A 23,666-nucleotide genomic window follows, 5' to 3' on the forward strand; every position below is an offset into this window, starting at 1 on the left:
TTAATGAAATCATTCATAGGATAAACTCAATTAAATTAGACACTCGTTGTGCCTGAGGAGCTTGAGGAGCCGGGCCCATCCATTGCCCCTTCCATGCGCCGTGTGCCAAGAGTGCTGAGTGAGGCGGTGCTACAAAATCAAGAGGAAACAACAAAATCCATTAATGACCTAAAGGATCAATTGAGCAACATAACGAATGTATTGATTAAAATCAACGAGTCTCTGAAACAGATTGCCTATTGCGCAAATACAATTGCTAATAAACCATAAACCGCTGACTAATGTGATTTCTGTTATTTGTTTCCACGAAGCTGCAAAACACAAAATGAAATCGCTGTAATGTTTCTGCACTCGACCAATGGCCAGACTTACCTAAAATGTCTGTATGATCCTCTGTCTTGTCTGAATGCCAGCGGCATTGGGAGGTGGCAGGGGCACTGCATCGGGCATAGGGCCGTCTGGTCTTGGGGGTTCCTGCAGAGGGATGCCCTGTCTGATGGCCAAGTTGTGTAGCACACTGCAAGCCATGATGATTTTGCATGCTTTTTCTGGCTGATACTGCAGTGTCCCTCCCGTGCTTGACAGACAGCCATCGTCCTTTCAGCAGGCTTATTGCGCGCTCAACTGTGCTCCTTGAGCGTGCATGGGCACGGTTGTACGCCTGTTCCTGCTCGGTCCTCGGGTTGGTTAGGGGGGTCATTAGCCATGGCTTTAGCGGGTAACCTTGATCACCTAATGATGAAATAGTTATAACCAATTGTACATAGCCCTACAATAGCATTTTAAACATGTTGTAGCCTTAAATTCACCAATGAGCCAGCCATCCTCAACAGCGCCTTCTTGGAGACGCACACCCACAGAGCTATTCTGCAGAACGAACGAGTCATGTGTTCCTCCAGGCCACCGTGCAACGACGTTTAATAGCAACAAATTTGCATCACAAATTATTTGCACGTTAACAGAATGAAACCCTTTTCTATTTAAATAATTAAATTCGTTGGTTGATGGTGCATTTATGGCGATGTGGGTGCAGTCTATAGCTCCAATTATGTTTGGGAATCTAGCAATGGCATGAAAGTCCCGTTTAATTGCGGCTTGTTGAGGATTTCGCTAAGGGAACTGGATGTAGGTTGGGGCCAAGGAAATAATTGCGTCCAACACTGCCGGCATGATCCTACTCACTGATGGCTGGGATATACTACATATGGTTCCAACCTCACACTGAAATGTAACAGTAGCTAAAAATCCAAGGGTGGACAGGAGTTGGATGTGCATGGGAATGGCTTTCGTGCGATTTGTTTCTCTCTCCAACACTGGTCCTAAATCACGATACAAATCCAGCAGTACATTTTTGGGAAAGCATTACCTACTTAGAAGCCACTCTGTGCTCTCGCCAAGCAGATCAGCGCGATCTTGGAAAATGCTCTGCGGAGTGCATTGTTTGCCAAGTCTTCCAATAACGCAAGATAAGCCATTGCACTGAGACAAATATATTTCACATCTGTCTTTTATAGGGTTTGACGCCAATTAAGCATCGTGTTTAAAACTAGACAAATTATAAATTGAGTGTTTTAAAGGAAACACAGGACATATGTGGATTGCTTTATGCTTACTATGACACTCTTAAATGCTTTTTATGTGTAGTGTCGCTATTCTCCACTAGATTATCTGCGTAAGCATGCTCAGAGGTGTGCTTATATTTACACACATTTCTACGTATAAGTACAACTTGGTGATTCTCACACTTTGCGTGAAACTGTTCTTACGCACTCACTACGCACAAATCTGTCCGTACGCACCATTGGTAAAAGAGGGCCCTGGTTCCTCATGTTTTATTCTCCAGGTTTCTGGTTCCATGCGTTTTATTCTCCTGGTTTCTGGTTCCTCACGTTTTATTCTCCGGGTTTCTTGTTCCTCGCGTTTTATTCTCCGGGTTTCTTGTTCCTCGCGTTTTATTCTCCGGGTTTCTTGTTCCTCGCGTTTTATTCTCCGGGTTTCTTGTTCCTCGTGTTTTATTCTCCGGGTTTCTTGTTCCTCGTGTTTTATTCTCCGGTTTTCTGGTTCCTTGCGTTTTATTCTCCAGGTTTCTGGTTCCTCGCATTTTTTTTTCTTCAGGTTTCTGGTTCCTCGTGTTTTATTCTCACAGTTTCTGGTTCCTTGTGTTTTATTCCCAGGTTTCTGGTTCCTCGTGTTTTATTCCCAGGTTTCTGGTTCCTCGTTTGTTATTCTCCAGGTTTCTTGTTCCTCGTGTTTTATTCTCCAGGTTTCTTGTTCCTCGTGTTTTATTCTTCAGGTTTCTGGTTCCTCTTGTTTTATTCTCCTGGTTTCTGGTTCCTTGCGTTTTATTTTCCGGGTTTCTGATTCCTCGCGTTTTATTTTCCAGGTTTCTGATTCCTCGTGTTTCATTCCCAGGTTTCTGGTTCCTCGTGTTTTATTCCCAGGTATCTGGTTCCTCGTGTTTCATTCCCAGGTTTCTGGTTCCTCGTGTTTCATTCCCAGGTTTCTGGTTCCTCGTGTTTCATTCCCAGGTTTCTGGTTCCTCGTGTTTCATTCCCAGGTTTCTGGTTCCTCGTGTTTCATTCCCAGGTTTCTGGTTCCTCGTGTTTTATTCCCAGGTATCTGGTTCCTTGTGTTTTATTCCCAGGTTTCTGGTTCCTCGTGTTTTATTCCCAGGTTTCTGGTTCCTCTGGTTTTATTCTCCAGGTTTCTGGTGCCTCGTGTTCACTCTCTTCTTTAACAAACATCATCTTCACAACAGATCTCAGTTCAGATGATACTCCTCCAGATATTCCTGCTTCAAAACGTATTAATGACTGTGAGGATGAGAATATTACAGGTAGGCCTATTTACTGATGTGTCTCATAAACTGTATTTTTCTCTTTGTATTAAGGCAGCATCCCGCCCTAACAACAACAGAGAGCGCTGTGAAACTAAACTTCTTCCTCTGAAGTTTAATGGTGTTTGGCAAATAAACAAATTTGTTTAGTGCCTCCCACTGGACTGGAGAGTGAACAGACACAGCAAACACAGGACGTCATCAATTGGGGCGAATGCCAAACGGAAGTGAGGATCCCTATGCCCTACTCCCTTTGAAGAGCCCTTTAAGTGAGAGGGAAATAATAGGATGGATATTACTTTGTGCGTCTATAAGGTGGGCAGGTTTTTTTAAGCCAGTCTGCACACATACATTAAAAAGAACTTAAAATTATAGAGGTGAAAAACAATGAATTTTATTAGTCAGATATTTCATTGAAAATCACACAGCAAAGTTGCAAAATTTACAAAGTTGCAGCTTGTAAATTATGGAAATTAAGATCAATGAAAACACATGATAATGATAAGATGTAGCCTTATAAATTCAATATATTAAACAGGTTTAGCATGTCAAAACTACATCCTTGTGTTATGTGTCCACCTGGAACTCAAACAGTTGAATGAAAGGTAATGTGAATCCACAAAATAAGATATTTTGAATATGTTTCTGAAAAGCTTCTTTTGAGGATTAAACTCGATATCAAAATTGCTATTTTTGCAATGTCTTACATCAGATTCTGTGATGAAGAGAATAAAGAGGATTTTGCTTGATCCCCTCCAATTTTACAAGAAGCTGTGAGACCTAATTCAAAGTAATAACTCTGTGATAAAGTCATTTTTATTTAGAGCTGAAGAAATGTAAAAATCCAAAATTACATTAATGGATAGAGTTCATCTTACATAGGATTGTTGATGTGCTCAGACTTTTTTTTAATTTTATTAATTTAACCGTAGATCAAACAAGCTATGTTTTTATAATAATGATTAGGCATCCAGGCAGACCATTTCCATGCTTATACTAACCTGCTGGAAATGCCAATGGTTTTAATGGTTATAATGGCACTTGTATTGTTTTAGTGGAAACTATAATTGATCCTTTGAGTTTCTACTGGTAACTGGTCACCTTCTATCCTTATAACCACTAGACTCTAATGGAATATTTCCCAAAAAACACAAGAGAAAACAATTCTTTAAAATATGATGTTTGTAATGGTATTTGTAGAACTATTAGTATTTCTGTGTTTTCTATTGTTTTATTTCTTTGTTTTTGTTTTTACAGCAGGGTATACTGGGTCATGGGGTGTGCAGGATGATCACTGATGGACAGCAGGGTGATCACATCAGAGTAAAGAGGTTAAAACACTGCTGATGATCTGAAAGTCTTGTTGACTGAGTGTTGATGGTCTGACCCTAATCAATATTACCAGAGCTGCCATTTCATTTCAATAGTTCCTGTTTTCACCTCATTTATTATGCTGATCAGTTTTTACAAATGAAGACGAGCATCAAATCATCAGGAAGAGCTAAAATTTGTAAAGACTTGAGTTTATTAAAGAGCACAGAGAGCACACAGATGAAATTATGTCACATTTTTTAGTAATGGTGCATTTTTAAAAAGAAGAAAATCATATCACAAGTAACGGTGCACGGCTGAAAGAACCTCCGAAACTTTGATCTCCCGAGATCCGGACAATACAAATACACACAGACATGTTTTCAAAGCCCACCGAGTGAAGATGGGGGAAAACGTTTTCCCTTCTTTGCAGTTGTTCCTTCAACTTCCTTCCTTTACCCATCATTCCCTTTCAGTTCACATAGAAAGTTAATATAAAACCAATGTGTGTATCTGTTGACATGGCTCAGTGTGACTGGTGCAACGGTCTTGTGTTACATTTTTTTCGATTTCTCTAGACACGATTTAGAGAGTTTAGAGATAAATTACCAACCATCGATCTTCTGTTCCTCAACAGGGTTGAACTCCTCAAGTCTTTGATCCTAGTCAATGCAAAGTACAAATGTTAGCTGATGTCTCCATTCGGTGAATGTTTTTCTTGGCCTCATTATTAGGAATAAGGAAATGTTTGATATGAAGTCTTCGGACAATTATTCCTCACATTCAGAATTATGCATCTTAACCGTCACAGATGCAGAGGTGTGCGTGGGAGGGGGTCCATGTCTTTAGATATTTCTTTTCTGGGGGTATTCCTATACATTGCTGTACACTGGAGAAAAACATATGGGTTATCAAATGTTTAAAGGAGTCATATGATGCGATTCAAATTCTTCCTTTCTCTTTGGAGTGTTACAAGCTCTTGGTGAATAAAGAAGATCTATAAAGTTGCAAAGACTAAAGTCTCAAATCCAAAGATATATTCTCTATTAAAGTTAAGCCCCCCCCCCCCCCCCCCCCCCCAAAACACCTTGTTTAAACACGCCCCCACATGTCTACGTCACTATATGGAAATATATGCGTAACCTCTCAAATTTTCAAGCAAAGAGGTTGTGGTTTCAGTTAGGGCTGCAAAAACTAATTGATAAAATCGATGATTATTGATGATGAAAATCCTTAACGATTCTCATTATATTTAGTCGAGTCTACCCACAGTGCACAGCCAACTTCATCCTGTTGCGTCAAATTACAGAACTCAATAAAAGCATTTTTATAGACAAAATGCATCTACAAATATCGGACGAAACAGAATGACCTCCTGAAGGAAAAGTATGTTATACAAGATGCCCATAACATGATAAATCGTCATTTGAAGCTTCAAGCTGAAGCATTAGCATAATGGCTTGTTTGTGAGATGATTTTACAGTGCAAAAATCTCATTTACATATCCTTATCTGTAGATGTCAAACAATTCATGCATGCCTCTCATGTGTTTTCAGTCCCTCAATCTGTCACAGTGTGAACACAAAGTTTCTCTCCAGTATGAACCCTCTCAAGTGTTTTGAGACTTGATGAATCACTGAATCTCTTGACACACTGTGAACACTCATTAGTTTTCTCTCCAGTGTGAATCCTCTCATGTGTTTTCAGACTTGATGACACACTGAATCTCTTGTCACAGTGTGAACATTTGTAAGGTTTCTCTCCAGTGTGAATCCTCTCATGCGTTTTCAGAGATGATGAATCTTTGAATGTCTTGTCACAGTGTGCACACTTATAAGGTTTCTCTCCAGTGTGAATCCTCTCATGTGTTTTCAGAGTTGATGACACACTGAATCTCTTGTCACAGTGTAAACACTTGTAAGGTTTCTCTCCAGTATGGATCCTCTCATGTGCTTTCAGTCTTGACGAATCACTAAACCTCTTGTCACAGTGTGCACACTTATATGGTTTCTCTCCAGTGTGGATCCTCTCATGTGTTTTCTGACTTGATGATTTAATGAATCTCTTGTCACAGTGTGAACACTTGTAAGGTTTCTCTCCAGTGTGAACCCTCTCATGCGTTTTCAGAGATGATGAATCTTTGAATGTCTTATCACAGTGTGCACACTTGTACGGTTTCTCTCCAGTGTGAATCCTCTCATGTGTTTTCAGATGTGTCAAACCACTGAATCTCTTATCACAGTGTGCACATTTGTAATGTTTCTCTGCAGTGTGAATCCTCTCATGCGTTTTCAGAGATGATGAATCTTTGAATGTCTTATCACAGTGTGCACACTTGTACGGTTTCTCTCCAGTGTGAATCCTCGCATGTGCTTTCAGACTTGACGAATCACTGAATCTATTGCCACGGTGTGCACACTTATATGGTTTCTCTCCAGTGTGAATCCTCTCATGTGTTTTCTGACCTGATGATTTAATGAATCTCTTGTCACAGTGTGAACACTTGTAAGGCTTCTCTCCAGTGTGAACCCTCTCATGCGTTTTCAGAGATGATGAGTCAATGAATCTCTTGTCACAGTGTGCACACTTGTAAGGTTTCTCTCCAGTGTGAATCCTCTCATGCATTTTAAGATTTGATGAATCACTGAATCTCTTGTCACAGTGTGAACACTTATAAGGTTTCTCTCCAGTGTGGATCCTTTCATGTCTTTTCTGTGTTGATGGCTCATTGAATCTCTTATCACAGTGTGAACACTTATAAGGTTTCTCTCCAGTGTGGATCCTTTCATGTCTTTTCATACATACTGACTGACTGAATCTCTTGTCACAGTGTGAACACTTGTAAGGTTTCTCTCCCGTGTGAATCCTCTTGTGCAGTTTTAAACTTGATTCTTCATTCTCATCTTTTTTTTCAATTAACTCTGAAACAAAAATAAAAATTATAAATTTTTGGTAACTTGTTAAAAGCTGAGAAAAGTAAACAAAAGTGACCTCATTCAATGTTTAACATCTGTAAATAGGGCTTGGGCACCACGTTGCATTCTGGGACGTGGTGGCCATGTTGACGGCCTCGCGAATGTAAACATACAGCAAGTTGAACGAGAAGAAGCAGAGTTGGGAGAAGGAGAAAAGATGTTAAAACCACGAAAAGGTTGTAGTATTTAAAGGGATACACTAAATAGGGATGTGGTGTGGGATTACAAATCTGTACTATGTTAAATCTAGTTTCCAATGTAATAGTATGTACTTTGAGTTTTTATATTCTTGGGTTGAGATTATGACATTCTGATATGATCAACCTTTTGTCTTCATGCACATCCTGAATATAGGGCATGGTCCCAACATAAAGGTGCCTGCTAAACTCAAGGCACAGCTGTGCCTTTGTTTTTCTTGATAATGTGAAGGGTATGGGTGACACTATCAGGCACCTCTGTATTTAAGTGACACTGTTGTGCTGATTAGATCAAGGCTGGGGAAAATGCCAGTGTCAGGCACTTTCCTGATTTCCATTTGCATGCTTTGTTTAAATGGTCTCCACCTCCATGTATCCCTCATCCTAGAAATGTATCTAATCCACAACAATGGTTCCCAACCTTTTTTCCAGAGGGCTGCACTATGGTTCAAGAGCAAGTCGCGTGGGCCGCATGCATATAATTTACATATTACATCACCAATACAAATCAACCTGATTTATAATATTATAGCCTAAATATTATGATATCTTATCTATTACATTCATTGAAAAAAAAAATAATAATTCTACTTCCCATAAATAAATCACCTGATGCTGTTGGGAGCTTACCAATTATGTGAGATTCAGCTCTAAAGGAGTAACAGCACAAAGAAGTTGCAATTGTAAAGCCTGTGTTATACTTTCCGCATGAGCAATCCGGATGTGGACACAGCCAGCCCGGACGAGGACTTCTACAATTTATACTTACAAAAGCGTGCGCTGATGGTCTGCTCTGCAACAAACATGTGAACAAACAATTGCCCAGAATGATTGCATATCTTTATCGACGGATTGCACAGCTTCGAGTAGCAATGGGCTTCTTCACTCTGCCTGAACATGTGCAATTATGCTTTTGAAGACTACTGACGACTACTGAAGACTACTACTTTAAGACGCGCACGGGAGCATGACTTGACGCACGACATAGCAGAAAATGTGCGTTCACAAATTTAGATCTAAATATGGAAAGCACGTTTGAATTTAATAATATGAGGTTCTCTCCAGAGATGTTTTGCCACATTTCTTCAACTAAGGATTGCTACGTAGTATATGGTGTTTCTATTAGCCTGAACTTTTTCAAGTGAGTTGCGGGGCAAACCGAAAATCCATCAATTCTCCTTCACTATTGATACTGCGACTATTTTCACATTACTTTTTCTCCCTTAAAAACAAATTTGTCCATAATGATGCACAATTTTACCTTAACTAATTCTGCCAAAGTGGATGCTTGTATGTGTTTGTCAAATGCGTAATGTTATGTGAGTAGGTCTGCTCATGGCTGAAAATAATATATGAAGAAAAAAAAAAAAAAAAATCACAAAAACATTAGGATATAGTGTATATTTCATTAGTAGCCAAACATTTTTAATTTAAAAAATAAATTAATTCTAAAGCTTAATTTTTTAATTTTTATTTTTTTAATTCAGCATATGTGGCTTGCATTTGAATTCGTGAAGGGCCGCAATGACTGGTCAGACTTTTGATGACTACTGTGCCACTCAATATTAAATTATCAATAAAGATAAAGAATTCTGCTGAAGATTACCCAAGAGTCTCCTGGTCTTCGTTTCGGAGTTCCCAATAGTGGACAAAATCAGCAATATTAACGCTTTGGATCCATATGAAATTCCCAACAAAGAGTGGAGCACCGACGACGACTTGCTGCCGCACTTTTGCATTACAGATATCATCGGCTACCTTGTTTGTTTTGTGAGCGCCTACACTTCAGAAAAGTTCCGGAGCAACAAGTCATTGGAATTTCATGTGCAGTTTACAAATGGACGGGTTTAGGAGCTGCAGATCATAAAGCCGGAAAACAGTATACAGTAATCCGGACAACGGTAAGCTGCGCTCCACCTAGCTGCTAGTTTAGTAACCACTAGTGCTAACAACCATCCACACATGTACTTTTAACTATGTGTTTAAAACTGTAGTTAGTATCGGTCAACCCTCCCGTTTTTTTTTCCGGGGTTCTCTAATATTTGAGCTCTTTTCCCGCTGTCTTCCCGTTTTAGTATTTTCCTGTAAAATATCCCGTTAGCCCTTCCATTGGACCTGTGAGTCTCTGTACTAGTGTGTCCTGTTGCTACCCCTTGCAGCGAAACGGATGTTTTTAAAGCATCGTTTTGCTTACTTGAAAGCAACCTTAGCGTGATGTTGGTTGCTTTTTAAGATAGCAGCGCGGTTGTTGTGGGAGCACAATTTCATGCCAATCTATAAGCAAAATCATGTTAGACCTAGCTTCACGACTCGCTTAGTTAATGAAGCAGTTTTGTAGTAACATTACGAATGTCAGCAGAGGGATAGCAACTGAAAGATGAATGTTGAAATTTTCCCATATTTTAGATTAGTAAGCCGGGAAATTTCCCTTATGTTCAATGTCGACTTAAGCAATATAAAGTAAATATTCAGATGTTACGGTCTCCGTGGCCGCGCCTTTCCACAGCAGGAAAGCGGTGGAAAGTGAATCCAATTTAATTTTGTTTTCCCCATGTGTGCGCTATTACACCCCACAATACAGCAACGGTTTACCATGGTTGAAACAGATTTTTAATTAATCAAATTAAGACACATGGCTGAGAGGGAGTACTTCTAAACACTGCGCAGTAGTCCGAGTAGCAGTAAAGGAGGCCATCACCATGGCGGCCACGCCAAGTTATGACATCACGTCACGACGCCCAAGCCCTATACTATACTCAATAAATTTTCTTAGCTTCAGATTGAATGTGGATAAACATAAAATTAACATGTTATTTTTCAATGCCCTCTGCACATTTTGAAGCATCATTGTTTTTTGGAGTCATTTTGACCCCCCAGGGTCTTTGAGCTGTATAAAACAATATAAAAAAAAATTATTAGGGATGTGACAGTGGAAGATTTTTACCACATATATATATATATTAGGGGTGTAACTGTACGCAAAAATCACGGTTCAGTACGTACATCGGTTTTAAAGTCACGGTTCGGTTCATTTTTGGTACAGTAAGGGAAAGAAATGAAAACATTAAACTGCAGGTTGTTTATTACTATACACTTAAAAAAAATACTTTTTAATAAAATATATATAAAATGAAAAATAGTATAAGAAATAAAATACGTCTGGCCTTAGAATCAGCTGCAGGGCGGGATTTGCGCTGAACGAGGAGACTTCCGCCACTTAATATGTTCGTTTGGAAAAACGAAAATATACTTATGTTCCGCGCACAAAATATTGCATTCAGTCATTCAGTACACACATGCACCGTACCGAAAGCCCTACACGTACTGTTACACCCGTAATATATACTGAACAAAATTATAAAGGCAACACTTTTGTTTTTGCCCCCATTTTTCATGAGCTGAATTCAAAGATCTAAGACTTTTTCTATGTACACAAAAGGCTGTGTTAATTAGCACTTCTACTTTACCAAGATAATCCAGCCACCTCATAGGTGTGGCATATAAAAATGCTGATTAGACAGCATGATTATTTACACAGGTGTGCCTTATTCTGGCCAAAATAAAAGGCCACTCTAATGCAGTGTTTCTACCGCTGGAACTTTACCCAGGAACCAAGGACTTTGAGCTGTTAGTCTGTGTGTTTCCACCGGAGGAAACAGGATCTTAATAAACCTCAGTGTAAAAAATGCCCTTTGGAAAATCCCTGGTAGTACTTTTTCAAAGTTCTGGAACTTTTGGGGATGGGACTTGGGCACTAAACATGCTGATTGTTACATACAGCATTGTGATTTCAACCACCATTTATTCGGATCATTTTCAAAATATTAATGTTATTGTGTCATGTAATGTAATTTTAAAAGTATTACAGGTGAGAATGTAGTTGTTTAAAACTCAAATCTGTGGTTTATTTATAAAGACAGCATCTGTTTAAAAATGTTTTGCTGATTTCGGAGACGGTCTGCTCCACTCGATCAGAAGGAGCTCAGTGCTCATAATATCCGCCGAGAGCAGTTTCGAACCTGACTAGACCTTCTGATATGTGCCACTTACTCTGATGTCTCTTTAGTTGTTAAACAAAATATAGTTTGTTTTAGGTAAATCTAACAGGTAATCTTTGGTCTGTGTTCCATTTATCTATATGTTAAAATGAAAATAAAGAGGCAAAGTCCAAACTACCCAGGGGATGCAAGTCCAAAATTTTTGTTCTCAGTATTGAGAAATGCATGCAGACCTACATCACCAGACTATTTGGCTCATCTTCACTGCTGATTAGAGAACCGGCTTTACTGACGAGATGCACATCAATGATCGGCCAATCTTAACCCTATTGTACATGTGGGGTACTTATTATCTGTGTTCACCGAACCCATCTTGAGTGTTTGCTGCTAAAAAGCTCATTTTTTAGTTTCATCTCACCATAGAAGCCAGTCCCAATTAAAGTTCCAGTCATGGCTGATAACTGAATATGCTTTAGTTTGTTTTTGGATGAGCTTTTTCCTGAAAACCTCCCAAACAACGTGGTGATGTAGGTTCTGTTTGACTTTTAAAAAAAAAAGGTTTTCTAAACCAGACACTCAACTATTTTCTGCAATTCTCCAGCTGTGACCCTTGGAGAGTCTTTAGCTACTTAAACTCTGCTTCTCACCGCACATTAGGACAATATAGACATGTCCTCTTCCAGGCACTTTCATAATGGGAAGTGGTTAGAGAGTATGACTCCTAACCCTAGGGTTGTGGGTTCGAGTCCCGGGCCGGCAATACCACAACTTAAGTGTCCTTGAGCAACCCCCAACTGCTCCCTGGGCGCCGCAGCATAATTGGCTGCCCACTGCTCTGGGTGTGTGTTCACAGTGTGGATGTGTGTTCACTGCTGTGGTTGTGCACTTTGGATGGGTTAAATTAGATAAAATCCTGTTTAGTCGCTGAAGAAGTTGTAACGCTTTGACTTGGATAACTGAAATACATGAAATGAAAGAGATAGAACACGAGGAGTTGGTGTCTCACACATTTAATGGCTGGTACACGGCCACGCGCACCTCTTAAACATGAGAGATTATAGGCTAGTGACAAATGGTCAAAAAGTGCTTTAGTTTTTGAGATACCCCTACCAGAGGTAGAACTAAACCAAACAATGTTTTTCCTCATCTCTAAGGTCTCCCATATATGAAATGGATTCTTGGCTAAAAATATTTTACTGCTAAGATTGTTAAATTAACAGATATTGTTATACACCCCAAAACCAATATAGGACTAAAATATAGCCTGTCTGTATGGGAGTTAAGGCATATAAACTAATGTAGATCAATCACACAAGCTCTGAGAGCTTTGAAACTCGACATGTTTGTAGTCAGGAAGTTGATTCAACTACTAGAAAAGACTGTATGTGAATATCTTGATGTATGGAATAAATAGAGACATGTAAATACATACCTAAAATAAGCGGACATGCACAAATTTAATATCTATGCAGAATGTTTTCATTTACTTTGTGCTTGCTTCGCCTGTGATTATCATAGAAACAAATATGATGGCTTGTTGGAAAGGTGGGGTTGTGCTGAATTCAACAATACCAAATATGTTAATATAGCATGACAAATAGGAGTGTTTGTCACTCAATATATGCAGTGTCCAAAATGAATGAAAATGGAACACTGACATAATTTAGTCCAAAGCCCATTCATTATCAGTGGTGAGAAGAATGTTGAGAAATTCACATATAAGATACATCTAATAATGAAATATTTCAAATGGCACCTTGTACTATATGGAAACAAAGATTGAAATCGAAAGATAACACCTTAACATTGCAGAAACCAGAGACCAGGAGTCAGGATTGCAGTTTGAACTTAAAGATAACTTCACTATAACTTAACTTCACACAATACAAATTAAATTACTTTCTTTAATAAAACAAATGGCAATCTAACTAAACAAACAAAACACTCTTTGGGGAAATGAGCCCTGTCTTCTCAGGCTGTTTAGTTTATAATCTAGCAGCAACCATTTGGAACATTAACTGCTTTTGGTAACCATTCGAGAAGGGTCTGGCTGCAGGCTTGCACTTGCACTCTCACACCTGTTTCACAGATACTCCGTCTGCAGTGCGTATGCGTTGCATATTTTTTTACGCACCCATGTAAACGGATTCCAGCGTTCACACTGCACACGGTTGCGGTCCGTCAATGTGTTCCAGGAGCAGTGCGTCTGCAGCAGTGCAGCGATCGTTTACGTACCGAGTCTATTTTTGCTGTGCTCCATGCGCTGAATTAAAGTGACAGTGCATTGTTCGCCGTAAAAATGAACATGGATTGACACGGAAATGCAGTAATTTCACAATACATGTATACTAATTAAAGCCTATTGCGTTTCACACACAACACATGGGTTTTTGGCTAGGTTTAAAACAAGAAAACATTGATGTACGTCTGTTTGTGGATGGCGACTTTGTAACGGCCAAAACTATGTATTTTGCATGCATCACATTATAGTGCGGTGTGTAATATAATAATAAAGCGGCAGAGTTAATTTATCATCCAAAGTGTTTCTCACGTAGACCATAACTTAAAACACACTACTATGTGGTGATGACGTAGAAGTACTAAGTTCGCTCTGCCGCCTTGTTATTATTTTCATGCACACTGCACTATAATGTGTGGTGTGCATGAAAGTCTCCATCCACAAACAGACGTACATTGTCTGCAGATTTAAGGTATGTCATTGCCAATGTTGGGAATGTTACTTAAAAAGTAATTAGTTATAGTTACTCACTACTTGTTCCAAAAAGTAACCGAGTTAGTAACTGACTTACTCTATAATAAAAGTAACTCGTTAACAGGGAAAGTAACTATTTGCGTTACTGTAAAAAAAATAAAAAAAGTTGCTATATGTCAAATAATTTGTAGTCAGTTGAAATGAGTAGAACAGACAGGTGTTCGTACATAACTTTTGATATTTATTGCATGTCAACAGACAGCAAGAGTTTTATCCTGCACTTCAAGTATTATCTTTGTAAGAAAAGTGTTTTTGGCCACTAGCTTTGTAGATCCGTGTGTCACACATTACATGCACGTTCTTGCATTTGACTACAATGAATTTGAATTAGTGCTTATATCTCCACCTTGAAAATGCCAACGTTTCATAGGATAGTTCCTGACTCGCCATTTCTGCTGCGAATCTCTGTTTATCTATTGTAGTGATGTGTCGTTTGTGAACAAATCGTTCTTTTTGAATGAATCTTTTAGGTGAATGAATTGTTCTCGTTTATGCAATCCACTGACTCATATTTCTTGTTCACTCACTGAAGTTCCTCCCGCTATAAGCAGCGCATGCTCGTGTCAGTGAACCGGGTAACTGAAGTGTTTCATCCTGTCAAAAAGTTACTCAACTTCGAGCCAATAGCATTAGTGTATGAGACAGTATGTGACAGAGCATGTGATTTGTTGAATGTAGTGAACGAATACGCCCTTCAATGAACGAGTTTCATATGAGTCTGAACAAGATCTAGAGATCTTATCGTTCGTGAATGAAATGACTGAACTGGTACACATGTAGTTCGTGAACGAGTTCAATGATTTAGTAAATCTCGTTTGTGAATGAAATGACTGAACTGGCACACATGTCGTTCGTGAGAGAGTTGAATGAACAGATGTCGTTCGTGAATGAAATTAACTGGTACATAGTTATAGGCACTGTGCACATACGTTTGTTTTCATATTTAGCATACAGAACTCCACGTTTAATCCCCGATTTATCAATGTGAATATATAATATACAAACTGTCTGACAAAACAATTAAAATGCTAATTAGGCAAGAAAACCTAGTGCTTTGTTCATCTGAACAACTTAATTAGACTTTATATATTGAATGCGTTTATGCACACATTTAGTAAAGCCAGATCTGTTGTTGTAACAAGTGAATATGTTCGTTGACTTAAGACATAACACATTATACACTCTTTTTTGCCACCTGCTGGCATATTTTGTGTAATACGAAGAAATTATCACTGAACGAATCAGTGAACGATTCTGAACGAATCATTTTGGTGAACGAACTGAAAATGAACGAATCTCTTGAAAGAATAATAATTTCCACCACTAAGCTGTTGCGTGTGTGTGTGTGGTTGTTTGGCACCGCTGGCGCGTATGCCAGCATGTGTGTAAAAACACTGGCTCTGATTGGCTACCATGAAACACATGACTCTGCCTTAGCTAATCATAATCGCTTATCTCGTTATTAACCCACCTCCTGACTAGCTGTGTGAGCAAGGGGTGCAGTTCGGATTGCATAGTTTATTAAATCAACGCATAGTAACACACTGCATTTAACATTCAGTAATGTTAACGGCGTTGTAACGACGGGAAAAGTAATTAGTTAGATTACCCCGTTACTGAAAAAATAACATTGTTACCTAACGCCGTTCTTTTAAACGCAGTTATTCCAAACGCTGGTCATTGCACTTTATAATCTGAACGGCCTATATATGTGCAATATTATAACGTGTCCTCACTAACTGAGTTTAATGCCACAGTTATGTTAGAATGCATCTCATTCTTGTTTCTGTGGCGGTGCGTCGGTCTCGTCATGAGGCCAAACACCAAATAGTTATGCTATGACAAGAACAAAGGGTCTCTCTCTTGCTCCACCCATGCATGATAATATCGTGTATCGTCGATCTCACGGGCTGACGTTATGACGATTTGAAAAATTACCATATCACCCAACACTAGAGCTGAAACGATTAGTCAACATTGTCGACAAATATTTTTGTTGTCAAGTATTCATTTTTATTTAATTTGACCTAATTTAGAGCCTCCAATAATGCAGTTTGACCATTGTGACGCTGTAGGATCAACACAGGCTACATTTGTGAACGCACATGTTCTGCAATGTCGTGCGTCAAGTCATGCTTTCGTGCACGTCTTACAGACTGCATCTTAAAGCCTCTTATACTTTCTGCGTCCATGAGTCCGCTGTGGACCGCTAATTAGACATGATGTAAAAATCGCCATCGGAGAGTGTGTGCTGAAGCTCTGAGCTGATTGCTCATGGGTCAATGACGTGGCGTGTCAATTCTGGTGTCCAAAGTATATTCATTATATTAAAAATTTATAAATTTTTAAATGCATTTCATTAAATGACTTAACTTTCCCCTCTTTAATTACTCGTGTGAGAATTCATTATAAATAATTAATCTTAAAGGAACTATTGAGCTCAAAAGTTCCAAAATGTCATTTCGGGTAACTGTCCCGGCTTAAAATCTGAATACAAAAATACAATAAAAATGTAAAAAATAAAAATATTTAATATCTACTTGGGCATAATTGTATTGATGTTTTAAACGATACCTGCAAATACGGTTATAATACTAAGCTTAATTACATTTTAATGACAGAAAGACCTTTGTCCCCAAATTGTGATTTCTATAATGTCAATCCTGGATAACAGACACCAATGACCATTTTAGACCATAATGCATTGTGGTATGTCATGTGACATAATATTGTATCAAAAAGAAGACCCTGAAGGAGCACCAGAACATGTGCAAAGGTGAGTAAGCGTCTCTTAAAATGTTGATATTTTTGATGTGAACATGAACAACATCTCCAGAACTGCTCTGACAGTCACTTCATGAGCATTTGACCGTTTGATTTGAGTAAAACTAGCGTCACATCACATACACAGAACTGTGAGTACATCAACCCGTCAAAATAAGTCCTGTTTAGTTTAAAGACAAGTGTTTGCCAGAGATGTATTACTACTGTTCAGCAGAATATACATAGCCTACTACTAAAAAATATCAAAACTTTTTTTTTAAGGTTTAATCACACAACATTTCTTCCATGTTTTTATTTTTAATAGTAAATCCCCTTTGTTTACCAAAAAGTGAAGTTTGCTTAATATTTAATAATTAAAAGGTAAAATAAATTAATGTTTAATGTGTTTAATGTGCATCTTAGAAAATGCTTTATTTAAAACCCCATCTGAATGGCACTTAAATGCACTTAAATCATCTGTCAACTTTATTGTCATTGTTCACAGTACAAGTACAGACAGAGAAACAATGGATAAATTTTTTTATGTTTGCATTTTCTCTTGCATAATTAAAGGGATAGTTCACCAAAAAATCATAATTATGTTATTAATAACTCACCCTCATGTCATTCCAAACCAGTAAGACCTCCGCTTAGAACTGAAGATGAACACTGAGCCGAGCCAGATAACGAACAACAGAGTGACTCGTTCTCTAGTCAAGAACCGTCAATCGCCAATGACGCCATAACGTCGAGCGCAAAAGAACCGGTGAACAGTTTTCTTCAACCGAATAATTGAATCAAACTGTCCGAAAGAACTACTAGTGATCCGAAAACCGATGCAACCGGTTCTTGACTCGTGAACGAGTCATTATCTGGCTCGGCTCGGTGTTCATCTTCAGTTCTTTCTTCACAGCAGTTCAGTCAGTGTACTGTTTGAGTAAATTAATTACTCTGGGATATTGGTTTGTTTTAACTCAGAGGGAGTGTCAGCCACATTAAAAATGTTAACAGCTTAAGTCATTTTGTGGATTAATGTGTATTGGAGATGCGAACCGTTTAAAACCATTCAGTTTGATTTGGTGAACTGTTTCAAAAAGATCCAGTTACATCGAATGATTCGTTCGCAAATCGGATATCACAAACTGATTTGTTTTTAACTCTCTCACAACAGACCCGGAAGAGAAGACAATTCGGAATAAAGTTGTAGTTTTTGCTATTTTTGGACCAAAATGTATTTTCGATGCTTCAAAATATTCTAACTGAACCTCTGATGTCACATGGACTACTCTGATGATGTTTTTCTTACCTTTCTAGACATGGACAGTATACCGTACACAGCTTCAATGGAGGGACTGAGAGCTCTCGGACTAAATCTAAAATATCTTAAACTGTGTTCCAAAGATAAATGGAGGTCTTACTGGTTTGGAACGACATGAGGGTGAGTTATTAATAACATAATTATTAATAATATTATTAGAACTTTTTTGTAAGTTCAATCCACTTCCTTGTGCTGTAAGTTACCCGATTTTAATGACACAAATACCCAGAATGAGCAAATGTTTAAGATTGAGATTTTTGTAATGGTAATCGGGGGCATAATATTTATGTGTGTAATAGGGCCGTAGCTATCGAATATTTTAGTAATCAAGTATTCTACCAAAAATTCCATCTATTAATCGGATAAAATGTGTTTTTGCTTAATTAAAAAGTGCAATATTAATTATGCGAGATATAATAAGACTCCTGGGTCTCTTAAAATGAACAACTAAGTTTCCTTTTTTAGAAAAAAAATATTTTTATTTTTTTAAATACATTGAATGCAATGCATACATCAAAAATAAACATTTAATTATTACCCACTGTTTCTCTGTCTGTACTTGTACTGTGAAAAATGACAATAAAGATGACAGATGAATTGTGCCATTCAGTTGGGGTTTTAAATAAAGCATTTTCTGAGATGCACATTAAACATTAAACACACAAAACATTAATTTAATTTACCTTTTTGAAAATTAAGCAAACGTAACTTTTTGGTAAACAAATGAGATTTACTATTAAAATAAAACATGGAAGAAATGTTGTGTGATTAAACCTTAAAAAAAATTATGTTTGATTTTTTTTTTTTTTTTTGTAGTAGGATATGTACATTCTGCTGAACAACAGTAATACATATCTGGCAAAACGGGCTTGGGCATCATGACATCATTACTTGGCGTGGCCGCCACGCGTCCTTTACTGCTACTCTGACTACTGCGCAGTGTTTAGACATACTCCCTCTCATCCGTGTGTCTTAATTTGATTAATTAAAAATCTATTTCAACCATGGTAAACCGTTGCTGTATTGTGGGGTGTAATAGTGCAACACATAATCGCCATAGGGAAAATAAAATGAGAATGGATTAACTTTACACCGCTATCCTGCTTGGAGGCGCGACCACGGAAACCATAACATCTGAATATTAATTTATATAGCTTAAGTCAACATTGAAAATCAAGTAAATTTCTCGGGTTATTCATCCAAAATACGGGAAATTTCAACATTCATCTTCAAGCGATTTGTGAAGCTAGGTCTAACGTGACTTTAGTTACAGATTGGCGTGAAATTGTGCTCTCACAACAACCACCAATCTTAAAAAGCCCAACGTCATGCTAAGGTTGCTTTCAAGTAAGCAAAACGATGCTTTGAAAACATCTGTTTCGCTAGAAGGGCAAGGAGTAGCAACAGGACAACAACACAGACCTGACAGGTCTGATGGATGGGCTTAACGAGTTATTTTACAGGAAAATACTAAAACGGGAAGACAGCGGGAAAACAGCTCAAATATGTGGGAACCCCGGAAAAAACGGGAGGGTGGACAGCTACTAACTATACTTTTGAAACAAATTGTTAAAAGTCCATGTGTGAATGGTTGTTAGCACTAACGGTTACTAAACTAGCAGCTAGGTAGAGCGTAGTTTACTGGATTACTGTTTGCCGCTGTTCCGATTCTATGATTTGCAGCTCCTGAACCTATCCATTTGTGAACTGTCATGAGACTTCAATGACTTGTAGCTTCTGAACTATTCTGAAGTGTAGGCGCTCATAGGCCTGGGACGGTATTGAATTTTTCTTATCGCGGTTGAAAAGCAATAAATTCCCGCGGTATTGCGGTAAAGCGCAACAAACCCCCCCCCACCCCACGCCACAGTGATCGATGGACTTTCACTTTCGCACACACACGGGAGGCAAACAAATATTATTTCACTTTTTTTTTTTACATTTAGAACATGAACATTTAGAAAAGAAATGGAATGATGTCTGAAATAAAAATTCTGCAAAACGAAATAATAGGCGAGGTTACCCTAGCCTTCATATTTTTGGGGGGCGATATCAGATCTGATCGCAATTCATAACAGAGATCTGAAGATAGAGCATCATAAAGACAACCAAACACATTTTTATTTATCGTATTGATCAGTAATAGATATTAATTTGCATGTTTATTTTCCATATTTTTACCTTCAGATTAGGCTACAGTCGTCGTCATCAAACAATCACTTAAACTATAACGACTTTTGCGCACACAGAGGCTAAGGCAATTGAGCATAAGGAACACGTTTATTTAACATTTATTATTTCACATTTAGAATAAGAACATTTAGAACAGAAATTATGTCTGAAAAAAAGTGCTGGCAAAACGAAATGCGCTATGGTTTACATGATAAAAACTTCCTATTCATCTGGAAGAAGGAGGCGGGAACCGGCGGACAATCAAAACATTTTAATAATTCAAAAATAAACACAATATAGCGCACCAGCCCCTCACGGACGACTGGTGCACGCAAATAAAAGCCAAAACATAAAATATGGTCCAGGCCTGGTCCTCTCTCGTCCTTCACTATAGTCACTCAAGTTTTATATCCTTCCATCTCCTACATGGGACTCGATACCGGCGGTGGGGCGCAGGTGTAGCTCATCTCCAATCACTACACCTGGCCTCACTCCTCGTTCCCACGCCTCTCGGCCCCGCCCCACTTGCCACACCCAGCCTTCATATTTTTTGCTAGAAAAACCAGCATGTTCACTTTGTCAGGTTTAAGGGAGACCCTGAAAGACGTAACGACGTTACCTGCAGCACTGAACACACGTTCTGAGGGAATGCAGCGCAAATGAATATATTTTCGGGCGGGGACATTCATCATCTCCTCCATGAGCTCATCCTTCACCTCATCAGAAATGTCAATATCCTTACACCTAGGGTCAACAAACGCGGTCTTTGCCAATAGCTGTTGAGTTGAGGGTGCACTGTATTTTTCCATCAAAACAGCAGACATTTTTTCTTTCTATTTTAATATTTATATAGATATTACGTGTGCGCTTTTTTGTCTCAGTGGTTGAAGGCTATTTAACGAAGGCATATAGAGTAATATAAATATGTAGACATTTATAATATTATTTATATTATATATTTTTACATATTTATATTTATTTAGCCTATATCTCGTGTGCGCTTTGGTCTCAGTGTGGTTCAAGGTTATAATTTAACGAATGCTATTTAATTTAACAAAGTGTTGCTGCTCACAATATTGTTGTTGTTTTTTACTTACAAATAAGATAAATATAAATAATATTTATAAGTAAATAAAAATAATATTTATAAGTAAAAAAAAAAAAAAAAGACTGTAAGATGCGTCTTCAGGTTGGACGTATTTGAACGTGATACTGGAATCTTTTTTAGCAAATTCTAGAAATGGGCTCATTAAAATTGCCCGGAAGTCCTTTTTCATTAGGTTCAAAGCCAAAATGTGCCCATAATTGGCGACGTGACATTTGGATATTTTTTCTATGCAAGCAAAATATGAATATAGACTACTTAAAATTCAATTTAAATTTAAATTTGTTTTTATATTTTCAGACAAAGAAGGTCAGAAAATTAAAACGTCAAAACTCCAAATTATACAAAGAAATTGAAAAATTAAAGATTTTGCTGAAAAAGAAAACAACCTCTCTCCGAAAATACCAGAAACGCCTACAGAGACTGACACGTGTGTCTGAATCCCCTCGTTCAACGCGGAAGCAAATAGGAAAACATAAATTCTCTGCAGAGGTTAAAACAACTATCGTTTCATAATGCACACTGATAGATAATATCAGACAAAAGTACCAAGACACTAAAAAAGAAGGAGTGCTTCAGATTATATCACGAATTGTGTCAGGAAAGATTATAAAAAATTACAAACTACAGAAGACAACACAGAACTCACTTGGTTTTTCAAGAAAGCGTTTCAGGAACCAAAGTGAACCGATTTTTCAAAGAAGAAAGTATCGATCAACACAAAACAAGCTCCAAAAAGAAGGTACGGGAATTATTTTTGAGCGACGATGCCAGCCGCTTGACTGCAGGAAAAAAACAAACCATTACAAGAGGAAATGCAAAAATTCAGAAAAGGTTTCTAAATGATACCATACAAAATCTTCATCCCAAATTCCTTCTAGAGAATCTATCAAGTCTGCTGTCATATGCACTTTTCTATTGTATGCGTCCTTTCTGGGTTGTCCACCCATCCATATCTGACAGAGACACCTGTCTCTGTAAAGTTCATGAAAACTTATCCTTCCTAGCGCAGAAGCTTCATACACTAAAACTTCTTGGGACGACTAACTTGGAAATAATTGCAAACTCAATATGCTGTGATCCTGCAAGCAAAGAAAGCATGTATGGAGAATGTGCCAAATGCAGAAGCAATATCTATCAGCTCAACAGTGAGAATGATGCTGAGGCTCCAGTGAGATTTTTTCAGTGGACAACTGAAATGGGAGAAAGGAGAAAGAAAAATAAAGAAAGTGTGAAAGAATCATAACCAGTCCGAATGACTGTGAAAAAGGAGATGGAGTGTTCACTAGGAGATATGACTGATAGATTTCAGAACCAGCTGAGAGTTTAAACAAGGCACCATTTCAACATTAAAACACAGTACAACCACTAACGGGAGCTCAAGAAAAACATGAAATCTGACGAGTGTTTGATTCACATTGATTTTTCTGAAAATGATGCATGCAAATTATCAGCAGAAATTCAGGCAGTTCATTTTGCATCCTCTCAGCAGCAGGCAACTCTGCATACAGGAATCATTCATGTGGGTGGAGTGGACAAACATTTGTGCTTTACTACCATCTCGACATCAAAAGAGAAAAGTCCACCCGCTAAAAGGGCACACTTGTCTCCTGTGCTTGATCATGTGAAAACCCATCATCCATCGGTAAGTTTAGTTAATTTTTTTAGTGATGGACCGTGCACCCAATACCGTCAGAAGGGCAACTTCTATATGTTTAGCACAGAATTGTTCAAGAAGGGCATCAAGAAAGGCACATGGAGCTTCTTTGAAGCAAGCCACAGAAAAGGTGATCCAGATTGAGTGGGTGGAGTTTTAAAAAGAACAGCGGACAGACTGGTCAGTGAAGGAAAAGACATTCAAAATGCCAAGACACTGTATGATTGTCTACTGAATGTCCAGACCTCTATACAGCTGTTCTACATTGATGAGGAAGCTGTGGGGAAAGCTGTACAGAAGATGCCAAAACGACTCCCGGTGGTTCCTTCAAAAATGAGCCTTCATCAGATGATCACTGTCACACCAGGAAAGATAATCTACAGAGATGTCAGCTATCTCTGCTCTACTAAGCAGATTATTGAGTGTATGTCACAACACACGAAGATTTGAATTTGATGTTCAGCCCATCCTTTATGCCACCACTGAATCTGAGGTTCAACCAACACTTTCTGACACCACCGAAGATCAGCAATCACAGAAAACACATGAAATCAACTGGGA

The 23,666-nt window shown here is 38.3% G+C and overlaps 1 protein-coding gene across 6 annotated transcripts in view; it reads right to left on the reverse strand.

The window, feature by feature from the left end:
• Positions 1–5,230: 5,230 nt before the first annotated feature.
• The window catches only part of LOC113047434 (zinc finger protein 271-like), a 56,746-nt gene continuing 38,310 nt past the window's right edge, over positions 5,231–23,666 (reverse strand). Inside the window, exon 2 of one of the 6 annotated variants that reach the window (XM_026208800.1) lies at positions 5,231–7,023. In XM_026208800.1, coding sequence (XP_026064585.1) covers positions 5,708–7,023 — 1,316 coding nt within the window. In that variant the 3' untranslated portion in view covers positions 5,231–5,707. Of the gene's footprint in view, positions 7,069–23,666 lie in introns of all 6 variants that reach the window. The other 5 variants (XM_026208797.1, XM_026208796.1, XM_026208798.1 and 2 more) reach the window with 5 other exon arrangements.

Source organism: Carassius auratus, chromosome 28, assembly GCF_003368295.1.
Source record: "Carassius auratus strain Wakin chromosome 28, ASM336829v1, whole genome shotgun sequence".
NCBI classification, from domain to species: Eukaryota; Metazoa; Chordata; class Actinopteri; order Cypriniformes; family Cyprinidae; genus Carassius; species Carassius auratus.